The following is a 26999-nucleotide window of genomic DNA, read 5'->3' as shown; positions in this document are numbered from 1 at the left end:
CATAGGCCATAGTACCAGACGTAGACAATAATAGAGAAGATCACAATATGAAGATTCTAGAAGACTCCACATCAGCATGATTAGTTAGAAGTTTCTTAGTTTGTTATTTTCTGTAACTGATTGTTCCACGTCAGCATTGTTAGTTATAACAAATTTCAGTTTAGTATAAATACAAGTTGTAATCAGAAAACAAAGTTAAGTCATTGTAATATAATTTTTCATTCTTTTTCAATTGTTCTTCATGGTATCGGAGCAAATGCTCGAAAGAGAAAAACATATCGATTATCAAATCTTAATTTTTTTTCCATCAAAATATTCAATCATTCCGCTGCTTAACCAATAACTTCGTTTCTTTGGTGTAAATCATCAAAACTCAACATTTCTTGAATCTATGTTCTTGAATTTTGGTGTAAATCATCAAAACTCAACATTTTCTTGAATCTGTGTTCTTGAATCTTCAACAATGGCAAGAAGTAATCAGAATCGACTACCTTCGATTCAAAACAACAATCATGCTCAAAATCATAATCAACTACCTTCGATTCAAAATGAAAATCATGCTCAGAATCAAAATCAACTACCTTCGATGCAAAGCAATCATCATAATCATGCTTTCACAAGCAATCAGTTCAATACTTTACCTACAATGGTGTCAAATGATTCTTCTTCTGCTCAATATCAAAATCCATCTGTAAGCTCGTTTCAAAACCTTTCTTTTCAGAATATATGCAATTTAGTTTCAATCAAACTATATAGAACAAACTATATATTGTGGAAATCAATATTCAAGCCTATTCTTAGAAATTTTAATCTTCTAGAGCTAGTTAGTGGAAGAGAGTTATGTCCAGATCAGTATTTGATTGATGCTAGAGGTGTTATCACAAATAAAGTTAATCCAGCTTATTTTGATTGGATTCGATGCGATCAAACTTTGTTGATTTGGTTAAATGCTACGTTGTCTATAGAAGTATTGTCGTATGTAGTTGGAGTAGCTTCTTCATATGAATTATGGAATACTCTAGAGAAACGTTTTGCAACAATATCTACTGCTCATGTGATGCAACTCAAAGCAAGGTTACAAGCTCAGAAGAAGGGAAATTTAAGCATTTCTGCTTATTTGCAAAATCTTAAGCAAGTAGCAGATTCCTCGGCTGCTGCGGGATCCCCTGTTACTGATGAGGATTAAGTTTTTCACATGTTAAGAGGATTGAATACTGAGTATAAACCATTTGTTACTTCAATTAGCATCAGACAACAACCAGTTACTTCTGATGAACTACATGGTTTGCTACTCAGTGAAGATCTATCAGTTGAAGAAGCCCACAGTGCTTAAGTAGTTGATGTCATTTCACATGCTTTCTCAAGCACAAGGGATTATCAAGGTCAATTTCAGTTTAATAGAGGTTCATTCAAGGGAAATAATTCAGGGAATAGAGGTTATTACAGTGGACACTCAAGCTTAAATCAATATACAAATCATGGATTGAATAACACTTATAGTACTAGAGGAAATTATGGATATTTCAGAGGAAATTATATGCCAGCAAGGTCTACAACCTTTAGAGGAAATCATATGCAGGGTACTTTTTCAAATCAATCACAAAGACCTGTGTGTCAAGTTTGTCGGAAAACAGGTCATCTGGCTATAGATTGTCATCACAGAAAGAGTCATGCTTATGCAAGCAAGATTCCACTTGCAAAAATTGCCATGCTAGCCAATATTCATGATTCTGCAGCTACAAATTTCAATCCTACTTCTGATTCAAATGGTGGGTTTGACCAGCATAACTATACTAGAGATCAAAATGAAGTTGGTTTTGATCAATCTAATGTTGGCTATGATTCAAATGTTGGAAGTTATGTTCAGAATAGCATTGAACAAGATCATGTGCAGAATGCATATGATCAGAATTATAACAGTACTGATATGTTTGGTTATGATCATTATCCTTATATAGACTCATTTTATGCTTCCTCTAGTCATCAGAATACAAGCTATCCAACTGCTAATTTTGCTTCTTCAAGCTATCAGACTTCAGCTCCAAATGCTTTCTCTAGTCATCAGAATATAGGATATCCAATTATTAATTTTGCTTCTTCAAGCTATAAGCATTCATCTCCAAATGCTTCAACAAGTTATTATGCATCTATGCTTCTAATGGCCAACTATGCTTCTCAGAGTTCTCCTGCTCCAAGATGGTATGCTGATACTGGTGCTTCCCATCATATCACACCTGATCTGAATAATATTAGATCTCATGCTTCCTACAAAGGAAAGGATAAAGTGCTTGTTGGCAATGGTCAAGGTTTGACAATTCTAAACACTGGAAACTCTTTATTCCATCATAATAATGCCTCATCATGTTTTAATATGAAAAACATTTTGCATGTCCCTCAAATGACACGCAATCTCTTGTCTGTGCACAAGTTTGTCACTGATAATCACTACTCAGATCACTAACTTTTAATTCTTATGGCTTCATTGTTAAGGGCAATGCAACCCAGAAGATTCTTTTTCAAGGGAAATGTGAGAAAGGGCTCTATCCCTTCACATTCAGTCATACCTCATCTCCATCACCTTCACCATCAGCTCTTCTCAGCAACAACATCATTTTCTATTTGGCATCAAAGAATATGACATCCTTCTTCTTCTACTCCGCATCATGTTCTGTATAAAAATAAGTTGGTTGTACAACATAGTACTTAATCTACTGCTTTTTTGTAATGACTGTCATTTAGCCAAAAGTCATAGACTACCATTCTCTCCTTCTGTTTCAAAGAGTTGTACTTGTCTTCAACTTGTACATATTGATTTGTGGAGACCTTCATTAGTATATTCCACAACTGGATGTAGATATTTTGTTACTATTGTTGATGACTTCACCCGATACTGTTGGATTTCTCCCATTTCTTTAAAATCTGATTTCTTTGCTATCTTTGTTCAATTCAAATCTTACATTGAAAATATTCTTGATTGTAAAATAAAACGTATAAGAACTGATTGTGGAGGGGAGTTTACTAGTTCCAAGTTTCAATCATTCTTATCTTTTTCTGGCATTGGTCATCAGTTTAGTTGTGCTCACACTCCTCAACAAAATGGCATAGTTGAGAGAAAACATAGACATCTTCTAGAGATGACCATAACACTTTTATCCCAATCTCATCTTCCTTCTCAATATTGGTTAGAAGTTGTTCATACTGCAGCCTTTTTAATCAATAAACTTCCATCAGCATCACTTCAAAACTTTTGTCCTTATGAAAAATTGTTTAAACAACCTCCAAACTACTCTTTCTTAAAAGTCTATGGCTGTAGTTGTTTTCCTTGGTTAAGACCTTATTCTGAAAGTAAATTAGACATGATCGAGAAGCAAACATTGTGTCTTTATAGGTTACAGTTTTAATCACAAGGGTTATAACTGTTTGGATCCTACAACTGGAAAATTTTATATATCCAAACATGTTATCTTTAATGAATATGAATTTCCTTACAAGTCCAAAGTGTTTTCTCAAGATGCTTCTCTAGTTTTTGACACTTTAACTTCATTTATCAAACTTCCTGTTCATCACACTACACCATAACAGACTATTTGCAACGGCAAAAAACCGTTGCTAATAATTTTCGCAACGCTTTTTAAGTGTTGCAAATATGGCGTGGGTAAAGTGTTGGAAATATTTGCAACAGTTAATAAGCGTTGCAAATAGAAATTTCCAACGCTTATTAACCGTTGCAATAATGATTTGTAACGCTTTTTATAATTGCTGTGCACATAAATTTAAAACCTTTGCAACGGTTTTTAAGCGTTGGTAATTTGTTAAAAATATTACCAACGGTTCTTAACCGTTGCAAAGTCGTTAGTTAATTTTAAAAAAAATTAATTTAAAAGTCGTTTGTTGAAAAAAAAAAAATGATTTCTCTTATTTTGTAGCGAGACCAGCTAAACCTACAAAAGATGAATGGCACATCCACAAGTTTGTGTCACTGAATACCCATAAATAACTATACATAGACTTCACACACCACTATGCGTAGTATGGAAAACGTCATCTTAGAAAATCAAATCCTACAAAAAATACTGGTTGGTTCGTATTACACAGTGATTTATTACTCAGTTTTATAATAAAAAATTAAATGTTACAGTTCCCTGTCAAATAATAACTGTCATTACAATTTACAATTGGAAATGTAGCTCGGAGGAACACAAACTATACAATCCTAATTTCTGATAACACAACAGAACCAAGCCAATGTAAATTTGTACAAATATTTTAATTCAATTTAAGGCAGAAAAACTCACAACAACAATATATTTACAAAGTTTTGGATTCTACAAAGGGTTTTGCAAGGCACCAGAGTAGACCCACCTCATCATCAGAACATCCACTAAGCAGCACAGCGAAATCAGAAGAGTTTTGATATAACATGGCAGGAAGTCCAAAAGGCCACAGAAGCTGCCCTAAACAGTGCTGGGTTTTGGTATATCCTGTTTGGAGCAATAATAATACATCATAAGAAGCTTGCAGCAGTCTAAAAGAGGATGCTGTGAGTATTAACTTTTCATTTTCCCATCTTCTAATTTTTCAGTTCAGAGATAAACAGACAAGCACTACGATAGAATTACCTTAAGAAAAAAATAATATCAAATGTGGTGTGCAGTGTACACTGCTAATTCTATGATTACTCATTCAAAGTTAAAAGAGAAATTGCAGTACCTTCAGCTTCATGAGGAAGCACCTCCCCAGATGTCAATCCTTTAATTGATTTACCATCAGAAAACCCTTCATACATGAAATAGATAATCTAAGTACGTTTATATTTCATAAAAATTAGTAAATTCCTATTAGCAGGAAAACCACGCACCTTTCAGACTCAAAGGTTTTATAACAAAAGCTAAAACAGCCCATGAGAATATCAAAATTGCCTCCCCATAGAATGCCCAACGCCAACTGAAGTGACTTGCAACCTGACAATTTAAGGGAACACAGTAATGTTATTTTCAAAGAAATGAAAGCCCAAACTCTGCTTTACCAATTGTAAACAAGCTTGCAGTGATCTTTTACCAAATCTCAAAAGTTTTAATTGTATCTTCCTAACATTTACCAATAATTGCATTCCCTATTTAAATCCAATATATATTCTTTATGAAAATATATTTATATGCATTGAGCAAACTGGTTCGAGTATGTTGGGCAGAGCAAACTAATAGCAACTGGCAAGTCAACTAACGTATGAATAACGTTGACAGTAAAACCAATGGTGGACTCCACTGTGTTGTAGATGCGGTCAAGTTAGGGGTGGTCAATGAGAAGATGCAAATATTTATATTGTACTTGCTACAGAGCAAGGTGAAAGACATGCTATACTATTAAAGCTAGTCCATATCTTGCAATAAAAAAAAGAGAAAATTAGAGGAGTCATTCAAGAGTCTGCCAGGTTTCATTTTAAACAAAGAAAGCCACATTAAAGGCAAAGTAAGACTAAGTGCATCTTAAAAAAAACTTCTTTGCATTGTCCAAAGAAGAAAAGCTTACCAGTCCACCAAGGACATAGCCACAAGCAATTCCACCAGGTATACACATGTAGAAGGCTGCAAGCCATGCTGTTTTCTGACAACATAAGAGGGAAGTATATAGCATTGAGTGAATCAACACATGCACCGTTAACATTCATGATAAAAACGTATATGATTCGAAGACCAATGTATTTAGCCCACAAGTTAAGAAACGGAACCTGAGCAACTGGTGCATTATCATCAATGAAAGGAGCAGTAAGACTAACAAAAGAAGCTTCGCCAACACCAACAAACCTACACAAACGAAAAGGTCAATACTTCCAAGTAAGAAACATGAGCAGTTCTGATTTGGTATCTTAGTATGCAGGCCCTGTATGTTAGTACACTTACACACGGAAAACAGCAATGGTCAAAATTACTTGAAAAGCCACAAAGAGCGGTAGCAATAGTGCTGACTGACAATCCAACCCCAATAAGCCTAAAAGGGTTAAACCTGCAGAAAGAGAATAATAGAAGCAAAGAAACAGATGGATCAAGTAAATATAACATAAATAAACTCTAGCTTTAAAAGGAAATAATGTACTACAGTATAGTACCAACTACCATGTGATAGTGTCAACTTTTTACATTGCTTATTTTTCATTTTTATTATAATGTTTTCTTATATTTGTGAAAGGAAGATATATTTATAAGTACGAAACCAAAACTAAGAGGGAAAAAAATTAAGGAAGTCAAGGTGGCCAACATATAAGCAAATAAAGGTAGAAAACACCCACATGCGCTAAAGTCAGGAAAAACTCACTCTCACCCTAAGAAAGTATCTCATATAAAACAAAGTAATTGAACGGAGTACCGTCAAGTTCCTCTACCACAATACAACATAAGAACTTCTGCTCTTAATACTGAACTAAAAAAAAACAGACTCAACAGTCAACATGCCTCTAACTCCACTACAACTGATTGCCTCTAGAAGAGACTGCACGTGTACCACAGTGCTAAATGGTCTTTCACTGAACCCGCTCCAACTACATTATGTTAGAGGGAGAACTGAAATACCATCAAACAATCCAAGAGGACAGACAGATGAATTAACGTCTGGTTGAGCGAATATTGATCAGCCATGCCGAGGATACAATAAATTGTGTCATAAGGGGGTCTGACTTAAAAGGTCTCATGGATAGTGTTCGAAGAAAATAAATTTTGTCGGTTCACTTTGTATTTCTAATTCAAAAATAGTACAGAAATCCTCTCTGCCACGTGCACTTCCCTCTTACATTTTTGTCTTTTTCCTTTTTTACCTTTGCCCTTCCAAATTCTGCATACCTACACTCTGCCATTACATCTTCCTTAGCCACTTTAAGCCATCGGATATGTGTGTCGTATTTAGAATCATTGAATGATTGACGAAGGTCACTAGTATCTACCAGACTACCACCCATTGCAATTTTGAATCTAGCAAACAAGTGTAGAATATTATAATCTAACACATCCAACCCATAAAATCATCTCAGCACTTCTCAAAAGTTTGATAGGAATGGGTTTGCAAAAGATACCTTCAACCCAAGGTTTTGGATTTTAGGCCAACTACGAACGCAAAGCCATGCACAGCTGAATGGATACTTTCCAAATATTCACGATCCAGATTTGGCCCATCCTTTAGCAAGTACGTATTGATGCACTTGATCAACTTGTGTGAGATATTTCCCTCGTCACTGAAAAGTTTAGCAACAGTAAGAGACAACATAATTTGGAAACAAGCTCATACACATAATCAATAGTCCTGCAGGAACTAATTCAAATGTACCTTACGAGTGACCAAATCACAAGTAATCCCTCTACAATCTCTTTTCTAATATTATCAGGGAAGTCTCCAGGTGGGTTTTCCAATAATGAATGAAGCGTTGAAATACAATTCACCAACTCCTTTTTATTTTTCATTTCTTTCCTTTATTCAAAAGTAAGATGGTTAGAAATACTGTACAATTAACATTGATACCGCCACTTCCTTGAACATCAAAAGAATGCAAAACAGTAAGATGGTTAGAAATTGAGAGAAAGGCGATATACATACCTCAACCGATGAAGCCATCTTAAAGTAAAACCAAATTAAGAATGTTGGTCTCTTAAAGTTTCTTGGTAGTTAAAATTTGAAAATCGAGCAGGCGATAACAAAACCCTAAGATTGTAAGATTGGGAAGAGAGTAGTAGCGGCTGTGAGAGAGAAAGAGATTTCTTTTTTGTTTTCTTGTTTCCGAAATTTCGAAGTTGTTTTGGTTTTTTGGATTTCTAACACTTATCATACGATTTTAAGCGTTAGAAATTAATTCATGAAATTCATGCGAATTTAAGCAGCACTTAACAACATTTCCAACGCTTAAAAAGCGTAGGCGACTTACCAACGGTAAAAAACTGTTGCAAATCAAAACAGGTCTGTGTTACAAATATCCTATTATGGTGTAGTGTCATTATCATGATTCTCTACATACTTCTCCTTCTGCATCTGTTCTTAATGAGTCTCTTCAACATTCCACTTCTACATCTACTGATTCTGTCATTCCAGTCTCTAATGCACATCAAATGCAGACTTGATCCAAAAATGGCATTTCAAAACCTAAAGCTTACACTACCACTAAACATCCTCTCCCTACAGCCTCTATCGGTTTCATTCTGAGAACTTGCCTAAAACCCCAACCACTTACAATGAAGCATGTAAAGATTCAAATTGGAGAGCACCATGGCTACAGAGTATAATACTTTACTTCATAACAAAACTTGGATTCTAGTTCCTCCCGACGTGAGACAAAATGTGGTTAAAACAAGTGGGTTTTAGATTGAAGCAAAAGGCTAATGGAAGCATTGAAAAAATTTAAAGCTAGACTTGTAGCTAAGGGATTTAATCGAAGTTTGGAGTTGATTTCACGATACATTCATCCTGTAGCAAAACCTTCAACCATCGAATGATTCTATCTATAGCAGTTCAAAAAGATTGGGACATTAAGCAACTTGATGTCTCAAATGCATTTCTGCATGGTCATTTAAAAGAGGATATATATTTGGCTCAGCCACATGGATTTGTTGATTTGGAGAAACCTTATTATGTTTGCAAGTTGCAAAAATCACTTTATGGATTGAAACAAGCACCACGTGCTTGGTATGAAGAATTGATCAAGGCATTGCTTTCTTTAGGTTTTATTCTATCCAAGGCCGATCCATCTCTTTTTATTAGAATAATGGATCATACAACTACTTATGTCCTTGTCTATGTTGATGATATATTAGTTACTGGTGATTCTAGAGGTTTCTATACTTCACTTATTCAACAGTTGAGTGCTCCTTTTGCAATAAAAGATCTTGGCTCTATTCATTTTTTTCTAGGCATGGAAGTTAAAAGAAATAATCAAGGATTATTTCTATCATAGACAAGTATACTTATGATTTGCTTGACAAATCAAAGATGCAGGATGCTAAACCATGTTCAACTCCTTGCTCTACATCACTCAAACTTGATCCTCCAAGCGGTGGTGAAACTCTAACCGATCCCCGTGAATATCGATCGATTGGTTGGTGCTCTTCAAGACTTAACCTAGTCCGCACCGGACATTTCCTTTCCCGGTCAATCGGCTTAGACAATTTATATATGCTCCAACTTCACGCCATATGAATCTTTGTCAAAAGAGTTCTCGATACTTAAAAGGTACACTTACTAAAGGAACATTTGATATTACCGCTTATTCGATGTCGATTAGGCGCCGTCCTTCTGGATAGAAGATCAACTATAGGATTCTGATATATTATGGCAACAATCTTATTTCTTGGCGTGCTAAGAAACAAACCACTTTTTGCAAGGTCCAAGATTTAATCGAGTATAGAAGTCTTGCTTACACTGTATTTGAATTTTACTGGCTTTGTATTCTTCTTAAAGACTTGCAGATTCCAATGAAGACTCCACCTCTTCTATGGTGTGATAACATCAGTGCCATCTCTCTTTCTAATAATCCTATTTTTCATGTTCGAACAAAACATCCGAAGTGGATTATCATTACATTCATGAACTAGTTACTAGTAAGATACTTCGAATTCAGTATGTATGCACTGCTGATCAAATAGTTGATGTCTTCACAAAAGGGCTTGCTACTCATTGATTTCAGGAGTTAATATACAAGCTCAAAGTGAGAGATTCTCCCTTCAGCTTGAGGGAGGGTAATAGAGAAGATCACAATATGAAGATTCTAGAAGACTCCACATCAGCATGATTAGTTAGAAGTATGTTTGTTTGTTATTTTCTCAGAATCGATTGTTCCACGTCGGCATTGTTAGTTATAACAAATTTCAATTTAGTATAAATACAAGTTGTAATCAGGAAACAAAGTTAAGTCATTGTAATATAAATTTTCATTCTTTTCAATTGTTCTTGGATAATTGGTGTTGCTAATGGATCGAGGAGTTGTGCATCTCACATGGCAAGCGGTAAGAAAAAGACACTACCAGTAATTTTAGTATGCGTTTGTGAATTAATAAATATACTTGGGTACCCTCATCTCACCTTGCAAGCTAGTTTTCGGGGTGAATTCTACCCAGTGTTCATGATTTCGAACGGAATCTAAGAATTCCGCCCAAATGTTTTGATTTTTTAAAAAACAAAATGGTGTCTAAATATCAATGTAGGGTCGAAATAATTATATTTTGAAATATTGTCGGAATGTACTAGATTTCGCCCAGAATTCCCATTTTTGGAAAAAATAATGAAATTTCAACAAATTTGAAATATTCAACTCTAGTTCTACCGTTGTGTTTATTCCATAGTTCGTGATTCCGAACGAAACTCTGGAATTCCGTCTGGAATTTTGGTTTTTCAAAAAATTGAAATTCCGAATATAGGGTCGAAATTTCTGAAATTCCGAAATAATTTGAAATTTCGAATGTAATAGGGTCGAAATTTACTGGATTTCGGTTTTTGGATTTATCGGAATTCCGAAAATTCCGAAATCCCGAACTACGGTCTATTCACAATGTAGTATATTTTACAGAGTTTGGGCCTAAAGCCCACAGTTCCAGTTTAATTATGGATAAAAGACACCTGGTTTTTTATTTATGTGTAAAGCCCATCCGGTTGACTTTTGAGTTAGATTACCACTTTGCCCTTTAAGACAAAACAAATAACGCCAAATATGAAACCCGGCTTAACTTTCTCATGTGAACTTTGTCTTGAAATTTTGTGAAATTTCAATTGGTAATTTTGTCCTTAAAATTTCCTATTGATTTCTCTCCCGAAATTTCCCTCAAACACTACAACATGGATGCAGACCGTCTATTAATATTACAACAACCACCGCTAACTCCCACTGCAACATGAATGTTATATTGTCAACTATACTGCAACATGGATGTTGCACTATCTATTACTACTGCAACATGAATGTTGCACTGTCAACTATACTACAACGTGGATGTTGCACTGTCTATTACTACTTCAACAACTACTGCAACATGAATATTGCACTGTCAACTCTATAGCAACATGGATATTGCACTGTCTATTACTACTGCAACAATCATTATCAACTCCCACTGTGATATAGATGTTGCACTATTAACTCTTCTACAACACCATGGATGTTGCACTGACTATTACTACTGCAAGAATCACCAATGGCAACTCCTACTGCAACATAAATGTTGCATTGGCAACTGTACTACAACATGAATGTTGCACTGTCAACTCTAATGCAAAATGGATGTTGCACTGTCTATTATTACTGCAATAACCACTATGAACTCTCACTGCAATATGGATGTTGCCCTGGCAACTCTACTACAACATGAATGTTACAATGTCAACTCAACTGCAACATAAATGTTGCATTGTCTATTACTATTGTAACAACCACTGTGAACTCCCATTGCAACATGAATGTTGCACTGTCAACGTACTCTCACTGCAACACTAGACTCAAGTCATAAGGTCGCATTCCTACATTACACTTGATGTCGAGGTCTTTTGTCACATAACTAAGATAAACAATGCAATGTTCTTCAAGTTTAGAAATTAACCGAAGTATTATATCAATGACTAAAAAATACACAAAAACAACATAGATTCTATTGACTACATTTATTTGTGACTACAAATTTCGATCATAACACATACAAATACTATCGACTGTACATATACTACCATCAAGACGAATATAGATGTTGCACTGTATATTAATATTACTACTACAACAGCCACTGTCAACTCCCACGTATTACAACAGGGATGTTGCATTGGAAAATCTACTGCAATGGATGCTACACTGTCAACTTTACTGCAACATGAATATTATGTTGTCTATTACTACCAAGTCAGTGTTCATTGAAAAGGATCCCATGCTTCAGTATGAGTTGTTGTGAAACATAAAACCTATGTCATCTATATATGGTAAAAAAGTATAATTTACCATCACAAAACCATTGGTTTTTTAACTCACTTGCGCAATGCAAAAATTGTTTGTGTGCAAACAAATCTAAAATATGTCTTCAACCTAATACAAAATCTAATATAATACATATACAAATGTTATCGATCATCTATGCAAAGAGGCCTCTTATGCATATACTACCATCAAACGACGTTTTATTTATTCCTTTTTACACCAAAAGGTGCTAGAATTGGATCTAGATGGACTCAAACCATCGCTCACTCATTTAATGAGTGCTCTTCCATTTTAGCTTATGGATCCTTCGTTAAAACTACGGGTTTGTCAAAAAAAGAACAACAACAACAACGCATTCCGGTCCAATGCTCGGAAGAATCACAAATACAAACAATGTCTCGCATAATACCCCTTTGAAACTTGATGCACCCCGGAAGGAGGCTGCGTGGTGTTATTCATGTCATTGCACAAAGCGGCATTAGACAAGGTAAAGATATCTTCATAACATCATATGATTTCTCTTTGAATTGTAGCTGCTTCTTCGTTTGTAGGGAGAACCATTGTATCTTCTATTAATCCAAGATAGCAACAAGCTTCACCCAATACCAAATACCGCATTGCATAGGGATAGTGAGATACCATTTATTCCAATAATCCTCCAAATCAATCCACATAAATCACAATTGCTAAAGAAATTGAGATGAATAATTTACCCCCATTGACCTTCTTTATCATATTGTTTACAAAGTCCAACCATAACTTTTTCTTCATATCGTAAAACAAAAAGCATTTGAGTGAAGACCGCCTATCATCGGATGAATCGGTTGACGAAAAGAATTTTCGTAAAGAAGCTTCACTCTTTCTCGAAATCTCTTGTTAACTACTATTGTCTAAAAGAAGTAGTCAATTCTTCATCATACACCATTTTATAGCTAAGAGCGTATTCCTAAAGCATATTAGCCACTTCCTTAATTCGAAAGAAGTATTCTAGAATTGAGTTTCAATGCTACTTCATATCTAGGCTTAAAGTGCAAGTCTTTGCAACAATAAGATTAAATCAGTAACCATCTCTAATTGATCTTGTGTTGCAATAAGAGCTCTTGCATCTTTGACATTTCTATCTAGATCTTATTCACATCATAACAAACAAGAAAAAATTTTGTTTCTTAAGTATTTGAAGCTTAACAAAGCCAAACGTACACTGTACCTTAACAAAACCAAGCTTAAAACTTAAAAATGAAGAACACCAATTCTCATTTACACATTAAATCAAAAGCCCAACATCATAAAAATCTAACCTTTTTCTTGCTAAGCCACTAGTGATTCCTTTCTTCATTACCCAAACATGGATAACAAATTTATGTTACCCAAACTTTTTCAATTGATGAAATCACATATCACGATCTCAAACTCAATAAAAGAGAGATTTTTCGAAGACAAACTACAATAAGAACTAAACAGAGAAGAAAAGGGTAAATTTGGTATTAGAAGAAGCTAAAGGAGGTGATCTAATTGGGTCAATGACCTTATTCCATAATTTTAATCGTGCGGAAACTTTTAATTCACAACTTAAAAAAAGGGGTGGGCTTTAGCCGTAATTCAAAAAGTCAATGGATTTTAAGCTAATAAAGACTCAAATCAGGGTTTTTACCCCAGTTTTATGTATATTTTATTGGGTGAACCTACACCATCTTAATCGATATCCAACAAGTATTATTCACCTTGAGAAAAAAAATATTTTATGAGATTCATTTCTTAGAGTTGAATTGTGTTGGGGTTTTGGGCTTCCACTTATAATGAGAAAGAGAGTGAAAATTAAGTTCCCAAACCATTTTTTCTCGTCGACCACTCAACTGTTGCAGCCGTTAGCTCAAAATGGCGATGTTAAGAAGGGTTTCTTCTTCTGCTACTCTCTCTCCTATCTTGCATTCTCTTTCCTTCTTTCGTTTCAAAACTTCTACTACTACGTATTACCCACGTCAATCATCAACCACTTCTGCCGATAAAGACCACCTTCATTTTGATTTATTAGTAAATTTAGTAAGAGAAAAGTGTAAATCTGGAACACTTGAGCTTGATGAGGCATTGGGTTTTTTTAATGAGTTGATTCGGTATCGACCATTGCCTTCCATTCACCCTTTCAATCAACTGCTAGGAGCCCTTGTCAAGACCCAACACTTTTCTATTGTTTTATCCATGTACAATGCAATGGCTTCCACTGGAGTCCAACCGAGTATTGTGACGCTTAACACCTTGATCAATTGCTATTCTTGTATGGGTCGGGTGGATTTTGGGTTTTCTGTGTTGGGGAATATTCTTAAACGTGGGTTTCAACCGAGTGCTATTACTTTTAACCCTCTACTTAAGTGGATGTTTTTGGATGGAAAACTGACACCTGCTTTGGAATTGTTTGACAAAATAGCCCGAGATGAAGTCACTTATGGGGTTGTCATCAATTGGTTATGCAAATCATTAAATTCAGAAACTGCCCTTCAACTGATGAGCTCAATGGAAAAGGAAAAACTTAAGCCTCATGTCCACATATACAATATCGGGTGAATGACGCCGTCAATCTCTTTAAGGATATGATTGCTCGAGGAGTTGTCCCAGATGCCATTACTTTCACCACTTTGATTCATGGACTATGCAGCATTCGTCAATTAAAAGGAGCCGTAAGTTTGTTTGAAGATATGTTGAAAAGAAGCATCTCACCAGATGTAGTAACATTCACCATTCTCGTTGATGCCCTTGGTAAAGAGGGTAGGACCAGTGAAGCACTTCAAGTGTTTGAACTGATGCTTCAAAGAGGTATAATGCCTAATAATGTCGTCCACATATACATCTTTGATTTATGGCCTATGCATCTCCAGTAATTGGAACAAGGCAACTGAATTGTTGCATGATATGATCAGTCGAGGAGTCTGGCCAAATGTGACAACATACAATATTTTTTGATTGATCATTATTGCAAAGAAGGGGAGCTTAGTGAGGCACATCACCTATTAGAGGAGATGATTCAAAGAAATGTGGCGCCTGACACTATCACATACAACTCTTTGATGGATGGGTGTTGTTTGCAGGGTCGAATGGAAGAGGCTGGAAATGTTTTTGATTTAATGGTGGATGCTGGTCTAGAACCCAATATTGTTAGTTATAACACAATGATTAATGGTTATTGCAAGGCTAAGAGATTAGATGAGGCTATGCAACTTTATGAGAATTTGAAGTGCAAGTGTTTGAAACCTAATGTTGTTACATATAACACCCTTATTGGTGGGCTATGTAAGGTCGGGAGAGTTGTGGACGCAAAGAAATTTTTTGAAGACATGCAAACTCATGGACAAAGTCCAGATATTCTCACATATGGTATTTTAATAGAAGGTTTGTGTGCTAACAAAGTGGTCTTTTCGAAGCTATGGAATTGATTCATTTGATGGAAAGAAATGGGTTAAGAGCTGATGTTGTGATTTATAGCAGTATTATTCACCACATGTGCAAAGAAGGAAAGTTGTTGGAAGCAAAGGAACTATTTTACAGCCTTTCTTCAAAAGAGGTGCAACCCAACACCATAACATATACGACATTGATCAATAGCTATTGTAAAGAGGGGATGTTATATGATGCTCAAAGTTTGTTTCTTGAGATGGAAAAGAAGGGTGTGGCTCCAAATGACCATACTTTCAATATCATGGTTCAAGGATTTCTCAAGGAAAAAGATACTCAAAAGGCACTCCAATTTCATAAAGCAATGCTTGACAGGGGTTTCTCAGTGAATGCTGAAACCACATCTATGATACTGCATGTGCTTGTGACAGATGATATGAATGATGAAGGTGGGGTTATTCTTCGTAAGTTCTTCTTGAGTGACAAATAAAGGCGTTAGTATGCATATTGATTGATGGCTCAGTCTCCAAGGACTTATTCTTAATAACATATCCTTGTGAAGATTCCAACCAATCCCACCAGGATGATGAAATCTGTAAGTTGCTATCTTCAATTCTTCATCAATTCTTTTGCTAATTTATGTGTCAACAGAAAGTGTATACTTCTCTCCTGTCTCCATCCTATATTGTGTTTACTTTTTCATTTAGATTGTATTTATTCCTTGGTGTACATGTAATACGAGGCTATTCAACTTGGGTCTTTTTCTGGGATTCTGCATAGGTATTAATGAAAGACTGTATTGATCTTGTTTCTGTTTATAGGATACTATTAGCTCGTATACTAAGCGAGTTCTATGCTATACTAATATGTATATTATCACTGTTTCTTGAGATATCGTTTGAGTGCATAACGAGTCAACAAGTCAACATAATATCTATAGTAGTACAATTTATCACTTAGCTTGTCATTGACATATTTGATGTTCTATTAGGAGTTATCGAGAATATGTTTTGTATCTGTTTTGAGATTGATTATTTAGAAAACTGTGATATACTTTTCTTTTGGATGATTTCTTATGGTTAAAAGGATGTTGTTTGAATTTTCTTTGTTTTTGCCTTTTTTGGAGTTATTTTGATGTTCCTTCATGTTATTCTCTTAAAGAATTTATTTATTCTGGTGTACATGCTGCAGCAATAAAACAAATGACTTGGATGAGTTGATGTGAGTTGATATTTTATAGATAAGCATTGTTCCTTCGTGCCATTTGTTAGCTTCATTCTATCGTATTACTTCTTTTTCAACAGGTTCTTGCTGGTTTATAGAATTGTGATATTTCTCTTTCCGTTGCATTTCTCTTCTCACCGTTTTTAGGTGATGTAGAGCCGGTCCTCACTGTATTACAGTTTACCCTATTTCTGTGTTTCCCAACCTTAGTTATCATATCGTTGAGCAAAAGCGAGAGCGCAAACGCGCCTAACATGAGAAGCTCTGGAATCTAGAGCGCCTATAGAGTGTCTATGCGCCATATGTAAATGCATATGGGTTAAGGAGAAGGGAAAGAGAAGTGGTAGAGAGTTTTGGTGGAAGGAGGACACCTAGCTGTGAAAGGAGGAGAGGCAAAAATAGGTTTTTTGTTTTTATTTTTATTTTCAATTTTTTCAGATGGACAATTTGTTTGTTTGTTTTTTTTTTTTTTCACGGCCCAAGTTGTTTTTCACCTCCCTAGTCCCAAGAGGCCTCCTACCGTCTGGTCAATTATATGTGGGCTATATGCACATTTGGCTTGACAATAACTTCAGCGCTCTGTGATGTGCAGGCCCACTGTATTTGTAGTCCCCCTTGAGTAAATACACAGCAGGAACATCTCGCATTTGTAGAAATGGATGAGAATGCATTAGAGTCAGTCACAGGGAATATCAGATTCCTTTATTCTACTAAGTGTGAAGTAGTATCTATGTAACAAATTAGAGCAGAGTGGGGCCCGCAGGGCCTCCATCTAAAGGCCAATAACCAGTTTTCTCCTCTTGTGACATGGCGAAATCAAGTGATTTTAAGATGTATGTTGCTTTCTTAAAATGGGAGATGACCCCTAAGGATGATGACCCCTAAGGATCTCCTCCTTTCTTCAAAACCTAACTTCATCTTATCAAGTTGCTTTATATAGTCTGCTTTCGGGATGGTTATTGTGTTTAGGGTTCCCGATTTGATGCGTTTGGTTTTTGATTTTGTATTCAACCATTTGGTTTCCACAGATTTTCTTACCATAGTTTCACGTTTGAAGTCCTACTTAGTTTTGGTTTAGATTAATTTTGTCATCAATAGTTCTTAGTTGGTTAATTTGCTTCATTAAATTTGTGTAGGTTTTTGTGAGTTGGAGTGTATTTCCATTTTGTCAAGATTGCAGTGAAGAACTGTTTATACACCTTGGTTAGTGGTTTTTCTCTAATTTGTTTTATATCTTACAGCAGCGGAATTTATTGTTTTGTAGAATTATAATGTCCTATCCTCCTTAATGGTGATATATGTATTACTATATTGATGTTGTATCCTTTCATAATTTTGATCTTAGTATATTAGACAATGTAAAAAGATCAATGTTAAAAAATCAAAATTGTCTGACAATGTCTGCAGTGCAGAACTCCAGCTTTCTTAGCCTGAGTACATGTGCTTGGCTTTTGTATGTCCCTTAATAGTTGCTGAAACATGAGTGACTGGTGGACAGTGGTGTCTTATATGACCGTTCTTAAACACTGAAATGCATAGATGTCATTGTTCACAGTACATTAGTACAACATTTAATTAAATGCATCTATATATTCGTCCATTTCTTTCTTTCACTATATGTATGCATGAAAGCTTTGTGACTTTGTGAGATAAGTCACAACATGGACAGACTATACAAGAGAAATGGCCAATTACCTATCCTTCATATTCTTATCTTCTTGTGCCTATCATATGTGCTGGTGCTTCTAGCTATAACAAGTTGGTGTTGGTTTGAGTTATGCACTGTTGAATCCCTAAATTGGTATGAAATAGCAGAATAATAAGGCTACATGTACAATTTTCTGTGATATGTTGAAACCAAAGTCTCTTAAAACACTTGGTCATCTTATATTTTCTAGACTGCTCGGCACCAACTTTCGGTCCTCGGCTTTGGTGTGTCTCTTAATCACGTTTCACACGTTCATTGTAGTCCTGCTTCTAAAACTTTGTAACGGAATTGTGGTAAGGTCTTAACTCAATTTCTCACATATTTTCATCAATCGGATATGATTCCTGCAGTCACATTGAATTTTTTTGGTCTTGGAGCTAGGTTATTTTGTATCTATTCTTTTGTACATCTTCATACTTCTTGTACTTCAACCAATGCCTTAAACGAAATATGATATGCTAATGGGTGTTTTTTTAATAAGGCTTATCTTCACTTCTTCTAGGTCTTTCTTGAGTCTCTATCGGAAGGTGTTGCTACATCACATTTGGACCGACGAGACGAAGATTATAAAGAGGATAGGACAAAGGTGATTTCTTTGTTTACTTCATGATTAAAACACCCAATTCTAAAGCACAACTCAAACATTTCGACAAACACCACAACCTAAACAAGGCACATTTCTAAAGTTGACACGCCCCATAACCTGAAACATGACCAAGTGTGCTACATGAACAATGAAAACAAAAAATTCCAAAAATCCACCGACAAAAAACACCATAAACTAGAATTTCGAGTGACACCCACATTATACATTGAAGCAATTCAGCCATATACAGCAACATTAATAAGAGAAAGATAGATTTATTACCATGATGAGAGTAAGTATAAACAGCTCTCCAAGTGTAGATATGATCACCTGCTTTAATCTGAGTCTTCTCAACTTTGTTAGAGAGAAGACCCATTGTTGTTCACTGCATTGAAAACAAACACAAGAACAAATACTATAGAGTAAACAACAAGTCAATGATTTGTAAGACAAAGTGGATTAAAGGAAATGATGATGACTTCATTACCGTTCAACAACTGATACCTGTTCGATGTTGAAATGTTTTCTGCTTACTACATTTGTTTTGCTTTTTCAAAGAGTATTTTTCTGTGGGCCACATGCACAAACCTCTTTAGTCAAGGAACATATATGTGATCTTAATCGTTCCTTGATTCGTGGATAAACAGATGTGTGATTAGATCTCCAAGTGAAAATGAAAAAGGTTTCGTATAGATGCCATGTTGGGGTTCAATCATTTGGGAACGTGGATAGATTTTCTTGTTTTTTGCCCTTTTATTTTTGGTTATATTTCATTGCTATTTCATTATTTTGGTATGTAATTGAAGTATTGGACTCTCGTCCAAATGGAGCCACATTTTTGTATATTAATTGATTGTCAGTAAAAATCATGGCATACAACATACTAGAGAAGTCAATAATTCTACACTGACACAGAAAATTGACACATTCATCTGACATAGTGACTTGGCGGATGATATATGATATGTATCACCCTCTTACACAATGATACATGACATGCATCACGATGATACATGACGTATAGCACGATGATACAAGACATGTATCATCTGCTACATCACCGCGGTCGATAAATGTGTCAATTTTTGTGTCGATGTAGCAAGATTCTAGAGAAGTTGTATCCGAACCCGACTAGAATAAAAAAAGGGCTATAAAAATCAATCCGAACGGCTATTTGGGTCGGGTTAAGATCCAACCCGACCCGATTCCCCGCTCCTGGGTGCAAATAGAAGGGGCCGAAAGGAAATAAATAAACCCACAAAACCCTCCACGGTGAAACAAAAGTGTTTACGATGAAGCAATTAGAAGAGGTTGAAAAAAAGATTGTTGAATTGCCTAAGGAGTTGCACTGCTCTTATGAAGATCTACATGACCTTTTATCTTCATTAAAAAAAATGAAAGCCAGAGGTAAACTCTTTAAGTTCTCGAGACGTTGAAGTTTAGTGGACAGAAAAAGTGTTTGCCGACTAGCAAAGTCGGTAAAACCTTTGGGTGATGATACCAGAGGTCTAGGGCTCGAACCCTGCCAACATCAAAGAGTTACTGATCTCATTTAAAACAGGCTTACCAATCAAAAAAAAAAAGTGTTTGCCCTCCATGGTGGATAATATGTTACACAGCCTTGCAGTGTGTAATCAAATGATGGTTAGTTACACTAGCTGGCTACAAAATAATTTGCCACTTTTCACAAACATACCCTAATAATTAATATTTATATGGTTTTGTAGCTAATCAACTATTGGAAAATTATGATGGAAAGAGGCTAGAGGACGATTCTGAAGCTAAAGCTACAACAGGAAGCAATGGTATTTGTTATGAAATTGTACTTACATTTCTTTCTAGTCTTTCAAGTTGATCAGATATACGCTGCTAACAGTAGAGAATGGGAATATATCAAACCATTAAGTAGACCATAGCACACTATCTAATTGTTCCTTTATACTGTTTGCACCACCCCACCTATTATTAAACCAGGTGAACTTTGAAACCCAAGTAGGTCTTTAATTGAGTCGTTTATGGATGTAGCATTGGGTTTTCTTAGGTTAAGGCCTTTTCTTAGATGCTTTTGATTTCATTAAGAAGATTATGTCAGGCCTATTTTCCTAATGAGTCCTATTAGAATTAGAATTGCAGAGGGGAAGCCTATACCTCTGCAACTCTGGGCCAGCATTTTGGAGCATCAGTAGCTGATTTTGGCTCAGCCACGAAATCCTTTCAGTATGTGTATTGTATTCCGTGTTCCTCTTCAGTAGGATACAGAGACAAAAAGTTTTGTGTTTTGTATATGTGAAAGATCAATATTATCTTGGTCGAACTGGGTTGGACTTTTTTTGGTGCATTTGTTTATATGAAGTTGAAAGGTTTTTGTGCAACTGAACTAGGCTTAGCATTAGGGGCCTTAGGTTTGGAATGGAATTAATGGTTAAGGACTACTTTTAGGCTAAACCCAAAGCTCCATGTATATATATTAGGGAGGGATAGAGCCACATTCTTATGCGCACATTATAGCCACATTTTCGACATACAAATGAATTAAGGTCTGGTTTTTTGTGGAGATGATCTCCCCACCATGAAGATCATTCTCACAAAAAATTATAATATTTGGATATGTCTAACCATGTAAAAATTAGTGTTCATTTTTGAACTTTTCATCTAAAAGTCCAAAGTTTTTGCGAGCATGTTTTAAGGTTAGAATCCATATATATATTATAGAAAGCATATCCAAGGAATCAGGTTTTGACTCTGTATCAGTATGGATCCATGGCTCCTAGAGAGTGTTATAGACCCTTGGTTGGTAGCCTTGTAGGAAACCCTCATTGAGGAGATTTGGTCAGCTCTTTCTCTCTTGGAAAGAGAATAGATACCCTGGACCTGACTGGTTTTTGCTTATTACTTAACAAAAAAACGTTGCCAGAGAATTAATTGTCAAGATGCTGTGAGCGGCTTTCTGAGATCTGGCTGAGTAATAAGAGTTGTCGACGTTATTTCATCTCCAAATGGGAGAAAAGCATATCTTCGTTGGAAAATTCAGTTTATTTCACGACACCTTAGTTCTTTAAGGCATTTATGAGGTATCGATGAATTAGAGTTGAAAATTCATTATGGAATCATTAATCCTTCTGTATGAGTATATCTGAGAGTTGGAAGCATAGCTGATCCTGTATTCTCTACATGAACGGTTACGGAAATTTATGAGAAAAGAATCAAAAGATTAAAATTTTCAGTATTGATATCGACCTTATAGAAGTCCACGACTTAGTGAGATGGGAGGTTATCTTAGATGTTCTGAAAAATATTGATTTTGTCCGAGTTTGTGGATTTTGATTGATGTGACCTTGTTTGTGTATTACTCTATATATCTGCAGTAGCAGTCTCTGTGCTGTAAAAGCTAAAAAGTGATCTAACAGGATGACCCATTACACATTTCTCTTTTTCTGATTTATGGTGAATCTTTGGAAGGACCGCTGCAAATTAATAGATCAGGAAAATTTAAACTCCGCTGGAAATGTATATATCCCATCTATGAAGCACTGACACGTCTCTAAGGGTGAAGTATCGGTGTCCGACACGGACACTCCCTGACACGCGTCCGATACGCGATTTGGAGTATCTGATTTTATAATTATTTTTTTTAATTTCCGACACGCGGGGACACGCAAGGGACATGCCGGGGACACGCCAGAATAGTAATCTCATGCATACAAGAAATTTTTGAGAGAGAAAAGAGGACAGCTTAGTTAGGTTTCAACCCCTCCTCACACTTTTGTGACGGCGAAATATATATATTATTCAAATGTGTCCATGACGTATCCGTGTCCTATATTTTTGAAAAATGCCGCATCCGCGTATCCGTGTCGTGTCATATCCATGTCGCGTGTCGGTATCCGTGCTTCCTAGTATCCCATTGTAGGATTTGTAGCTCACTTTTAATTTGGGTGTGACCTAATTCATTTTGTTCGTTGCCTACTGCCACAAGAGTAGAGCACAAATTAGATGATGCTAACAAGTTGCTTGCTACTTACTATGCACAAATTAGATCTCACCGTCTCACGAGTATCTGTTTGGTTTGGCACTCAGACCTTCAGTTTGACTATTATGAATTATCAGCTACCCATTTACTTGGGGTTTCCTTTGTAGCAAAGAGCCCCTATGACCACCTATCATCATTATGGGAAGACTCCAAATGAACTCCACCACCAAAAATGAACTTACAAGATGAACTGAGGACTGATTTTTGGTGACGAAGTCTTCCCATAATGGAGAACCTCCTCAGAAAGTATCAGCTCAAGTAGATATATATATTTAATCTTGTCAAGAGTAGATAAATTTATATCGTTGTAAGCAACTTTTGATGAGGTTCCACACAAGAAGATACAATTGCTACTTTGGCCGGTCGTGGTTTTGGTGCTCTTATGGAAAAGAAGATAGATCTCATTGATGCAATTATAGAGGAGCACACTGGATTGTTTGAGGCGATTAATGAAATTGTGGAGAAGAAGAAAGCCATGAAGAAGAAGAAAGCCATGGACGAGTCCCAAGCCATGGTTGAGTCTCGTTAATGCTTGTTTTTCATGGGCCGGGGTTGAACTCTTCAAGCATTCTGCAATGTTTTTTAATTGAATATTGGTGGATCTCTTGTGGGGGACAACACTTGCAGTCTTACAGAGCACATATTTTGCTGTAACCTAAATCACCAAAATTTTTGTTATACCTGCAAGGATTTCCTGGTTTCAATTTTTTAGGACAGTGGTTTCTAGTTGTGCATACGGTTCATGTTTAACTGGCTTTCAGAACTTCAAATCCTCAACTCTCATGTCACAATTGAAAGTCATTATTGCACTGTATTTTCACCTGAACTTAGTTTTCTGAAAATTTGAGAAATCTTTCTAGTCCTTAGCAAGCTAGTATAAATTCAGATTTCAGATGAATGAAACTCAAATGATAGTGGTTTCGTAGTTGTTCAAAAAGTAGTGTGCAATGACAAGAAGAGCACAGAGGATGTCATACTAGAGGAAACTATACGCCAATTCTCTCAAAATATATGCCAACATATCTGATCGACATATTCAGTAGGTGAAGAGGGAAAATGAAAATTATTGTTGGAGTTTACCCGAAATTATCCTTGAACCACTAAAACTTTGAACTCGTACATTTTCATTTTACGACCAATTCTCTCAAAAAATTGTCCTTGAACTCTAAAATCTCAGTATCACTTAACCCGAAATATCAAATGAATACACAGAATGTTGCAGGGCATTAATTATTATATAGAAAAGAAACAACCAATGCGGAGTGACCGACTTCGGAATTGAGCCCCTACATCCACAGTGAAAAGCGAGAGGTCAACTTTTTGGTCTATCACCAAACACAGTTAACTGAGCAGAATGAGATCACTAATGTTCATTGCTGAATACTACAAAATATTGTTGGGTACCAAAAGATATGAAATGCAGTATAGAATTCTTCAGAGAACTTGTTAAGAACAAACTAATGTTCATTGCTGAATACTACAAAATATTGTTGAGTACCAAAAAGAAATGAAATGCAGTATAGAATTCTTCAGAGAACTTGTTAAGAACAAACTCAGTGCAACCTGTGACCATTACAACAACCTGGGAGCTGAAGTTACAGATAATGAAGTCTCAGAAAACTCCATCGTTCTTTGTTTCAGATCATTCTTTAACTGTCTCACACAAACAACCAAGTAACACAGCTGCGCATAGACTGGGAGAGCTGCACAAAAGGGGATATGACAGACAAGATAATTTAGAAACTATATATAAACAATTATAAAACAAACTTAAACAACGACATTCCATCAACCAACTAACTAATTAATAACGATAACCACAAGGTGTATAAGGTAAACTAGGTTAAGATCTAAGTCCCAAGCTTGAGTTGAGATTTAGAACAAGATTCAGACTCTCAGGGTTCTTCATATATGGTCTTGCCAATCTTAATATGGTGGTCAAAATTGGAAAAGAGTGTTGATCTTGATCAAGAATACCAAAAGTACGAATAAGGCCTCGAGTTGAGATTTAGATCAGTATTAATCAGTCTCAGGGTTCTTCATCAATGGTCTGTCCTAGATGTATATATATCTTAATATGGTAGTCGAAATCGGAAAAGAGTGTTGTTCTTCCCCATTCTTGTTGTGCTTATGTTAAGGATATTGCATGGAAAACGTGGTGATGTACCATATCCGCTCCTCGCCTCCTCCTTGGTAAATATGGTTCAGTGTATGCAAGGGCAGCCTTGAGTTTTGGGAGGCCCTAGGCGAGTTCTTACCGTGGGGGCCTTATCGGGCTTGGGCCTAACTCAGACCAGTGTTTGAGCATAGGGGGCCCTAATTTTGGACCAAAGTCAGGGGCCAGCCACCCGCCTGTTTCGTCTGTGCTTAGGGCCAACACTGAGTAGCTATATAGTCCCATCATTTATTTTTGGAGGAATATATAGTCCGATCATTGTGAGCTATATATATTACCTTTGCCAATTAATATTACCTTTAGCAGAATAAAGAAAGTGAAAAGGAAAAAAAATAAAAATAAATTGTGACACTAGCTACTTGTGTGGAACTGTGGATGGATTGGGGTTAGACACTGACCTATAGCATTTGGAAATTCTACATTGCCTAGACAGAGGCCATAGTACCAGACATAGATAATAATAGAGAAGATCACAATATGAAAATTCTAGAAGACTCCACATCAGCATGATTAGTTGTAACTGATTGTTCCACGTCAGCATTGTTAGTTATAACAAATTTCAGTTTAGTATAAATACAAGTTGTAATCAGAAAACAAAGTTAAGTCATTGTAATATAATTTTTCATTCTTTTTCAATTGTTCTTCATGGTATCGGAGCAAATGCTCGAAAGAGAAAAACATATCGATTATCAAATCTTAATTTTTTTTCCATCAAAATATTCAATCATTCCGCTGCTTAACCAATAACTTCGTTTCTTTGGTGTAAATCATCAAAACTCAACATTTCTTGAATCTATGTTCTTGAATTTTGGTGTAAATCATCAAAACTCAACATTTTCTTGAATCTGTGTTCTTGAATCTTCAACAATGGCAAAAGTAATCAGAATCGACTACCTTCGATTCAAAACAACAATCATGCTCAAAATCATAATCAACTACCTTCGATTCAAAATGAAAATCATGCTCAGAATCAAAATCAACTACCTTCGATGCAAAGCAATCATCATAATCATGCTTTCACAAGCAATCAGTTCAATACTTTACCTACAATGGTGTCAAATGATTCTTCTTCTGCTCAATATCAAAATCCATCTGTAAGCTCGTTTCAAAACCTTTCTTTTCAGAATATATGCAATTTAGTTTCAATCAAACTAGATAGAACAAACTATATATTGTGGAAATCAATATTCAAGCCTATTCTTAGAAATTTTAATCTTCTAGAGCTAGTTAGTGGAAGAGAGTTATGTCCATATCAGTATTTGATTGATGCTAGAGGTGTTCTCACAAATCAAGTTAATCCAGCTTATTTTGATTGGATTCGACGAGATCAAACTTTGTTGATTTGGTTAAATGCTACGTTGTCTATAGAAGTATTGTCGTATGTAGTTGGAGTAGCTTATTCATATGAATTATGGAATACTCTAGAGAAACGTTTTGCAACAATATCTACTGTTCATGTGATGCAACTCAAAGCAAGGTTACAAGCTCAGAAGAAGGGAAATTTAAGCATTTCTGCTTATTTGCAAAATCTTAAGCAAGTAGCAGATGCCTCGGCTGCCGGGATCCCCTGTTACTGATGAGGATTAAGTTTTTCACATGTTAAGAGGATTGAATACTGAGTATAAACCATTTGTTACTTCAATTAGCATCAGACAACAACTAGTTACTTCTGATGAGCTACATGGTTTGCTACTCAGTGAAGATCTATCAGTTGAAGAAGCCCACAGTGCTTAAGTAGTTGATGTCATTTCACATGCTTTCTCAATCACAAGGGATTATCAAGGTCAATTTCAGTTTAATAGAGGTTCATTCAAGGGAAATAATTCAGGGAATAGAGGTTATTACAGTGGACACTCAAGCTTAAATCAATATACAAATCATGGATTGAATAACACTTACAGTACTAGAGGAAATTATGGATATTCCAGAGGAAATTATATGCCAGCAAGGTCTACAACCTTTAGA

General features: G+C 35.8%; 4 protein-coding genes across 6 annotated transcripts in view; 2 read left to right on the top strand and 2 right to left on the bottom strand.

Moving 5' to 3' along the window:
* The first annotated feature begins 203 nt into the window (after positions 1–203).
* Positions 204–2902, top strand: LOC147495810 (uncharacterized). Its single transcript, XM_086564530.1, has 2 exons — positions 204–2306; positions 2491–2902. The coding sequence occupies exons 1-2, from the start codon at positions 1538–1540 to the stop codon at positions 2529–2531; spliced, it is 810 nt and encodes a 269-aa protein (XP_086420656.1). The 5' UTR covers positions 204–1537; the 3' UTR covers positions 2532–2902.
* Positions 2903–4252: 1350 nt separating this feature from the next.
* On the bottom strand, positions 4253–7731 carry LOC147495809 (putative sphingolipid transporter spinster homolog 3). Of its 3 annotated transcripts, none has more exons than XM_086566901.1 (9): positions 7582–7731; positions 7315–7455; positions 7064–7222; positions 5901–6003; positions 5729–5804; positions 5530–5604; positions 4859–4961; positions 4711–4776; positions 4253–4481 (listed from the first exon to the last, which is right to left on the bottom strand). In XM_086566901.1, the coding sequence occupies exons 6-9, from the start codon at positions 5575–5577 to the stop codon at positions 4309–4311; spliced, it is 390 nt and encodes a 129-aa protein (XP_086423027.1). In that variant the 5' UTR covers positions 5578–5604; positions 5729–5804; positions 5901–6003; positions 7064–7222; positions 7315–7455; positions 7582–7731; the 3' UTR covers positions 4253–4308. The 3 variants fall into 3 exon arrangements, with proteins under 3 accessions (XP_086423027.1, XP_086423028.1, XP_086423029.1); XM_086566902.1 differs by having other exon boundaries at positions 7315–7450; positions 7582–7705; XM_086566903.1 differs by lacking the exons at positions 7064–7222; positions 7315–7455; positions 7582–7731 and having other exon boundaries at positions 5930–6253.
* A 7162-nt stretch (positions 7732–14893) lies between these two features.
* On the top strand, positions 14894–23724 carry LOC147495808 (uncharacterized). The gene is made up of 4 exons (XM_086568477.1): positions 14894–15315; positions 15351–15905; positions 18745–18828; positions 20556–23724. Exons 1-2 carry the CDS (start codon positions 14938–14940, stop codon positions 15798–15800), a joined length of 828 nt encoding a protein of 275 aa, XP_086424603.1. The 5' UTR covers positions 14894–14937; the 3' UTR covers positions 15801–15905; positions 18745–18828; positions 20556–23724.
* Positions 23725–24254: 530 nt separating this feature from the next.
* LOC147495804 (bifunctional fucokinase/GDP-fucose pyrophosphorylase-like) overlaps positions 24255–26999 on the bottom strand; it is a 46057-nt gene continuing 43312 nt past the window's right edge. The window contains exon 4 of the transcript XR_015197728.1: positions 24255–24561. The gene's annotated coding sequence lies outside the window, so the exon portion shown is untranslated. The remainder of the gene's footprint in view (positions 24562–26999) is intronic.

Source organism: Coptis chinensis, chromosome 6 (assembly GCF_015680905.1).
Source record: "Coptis chinensis isolate HL-2020 chromosome 6, ASM1568090v1, whole genome shotgun sequence".
Classification (NCBI taxonomy): Eukaryota; Viridiplantae; Streptophyta; class Magnoliopsida; order Ranunculales; family Ranunculaceae; genus Coptis; species Coptis chinensis.
The sequence above is the reverse complement of the archived record's forward strand: the minus strand, read 5'-3'. Positions and strand labels throughout refer to the sequence as shown.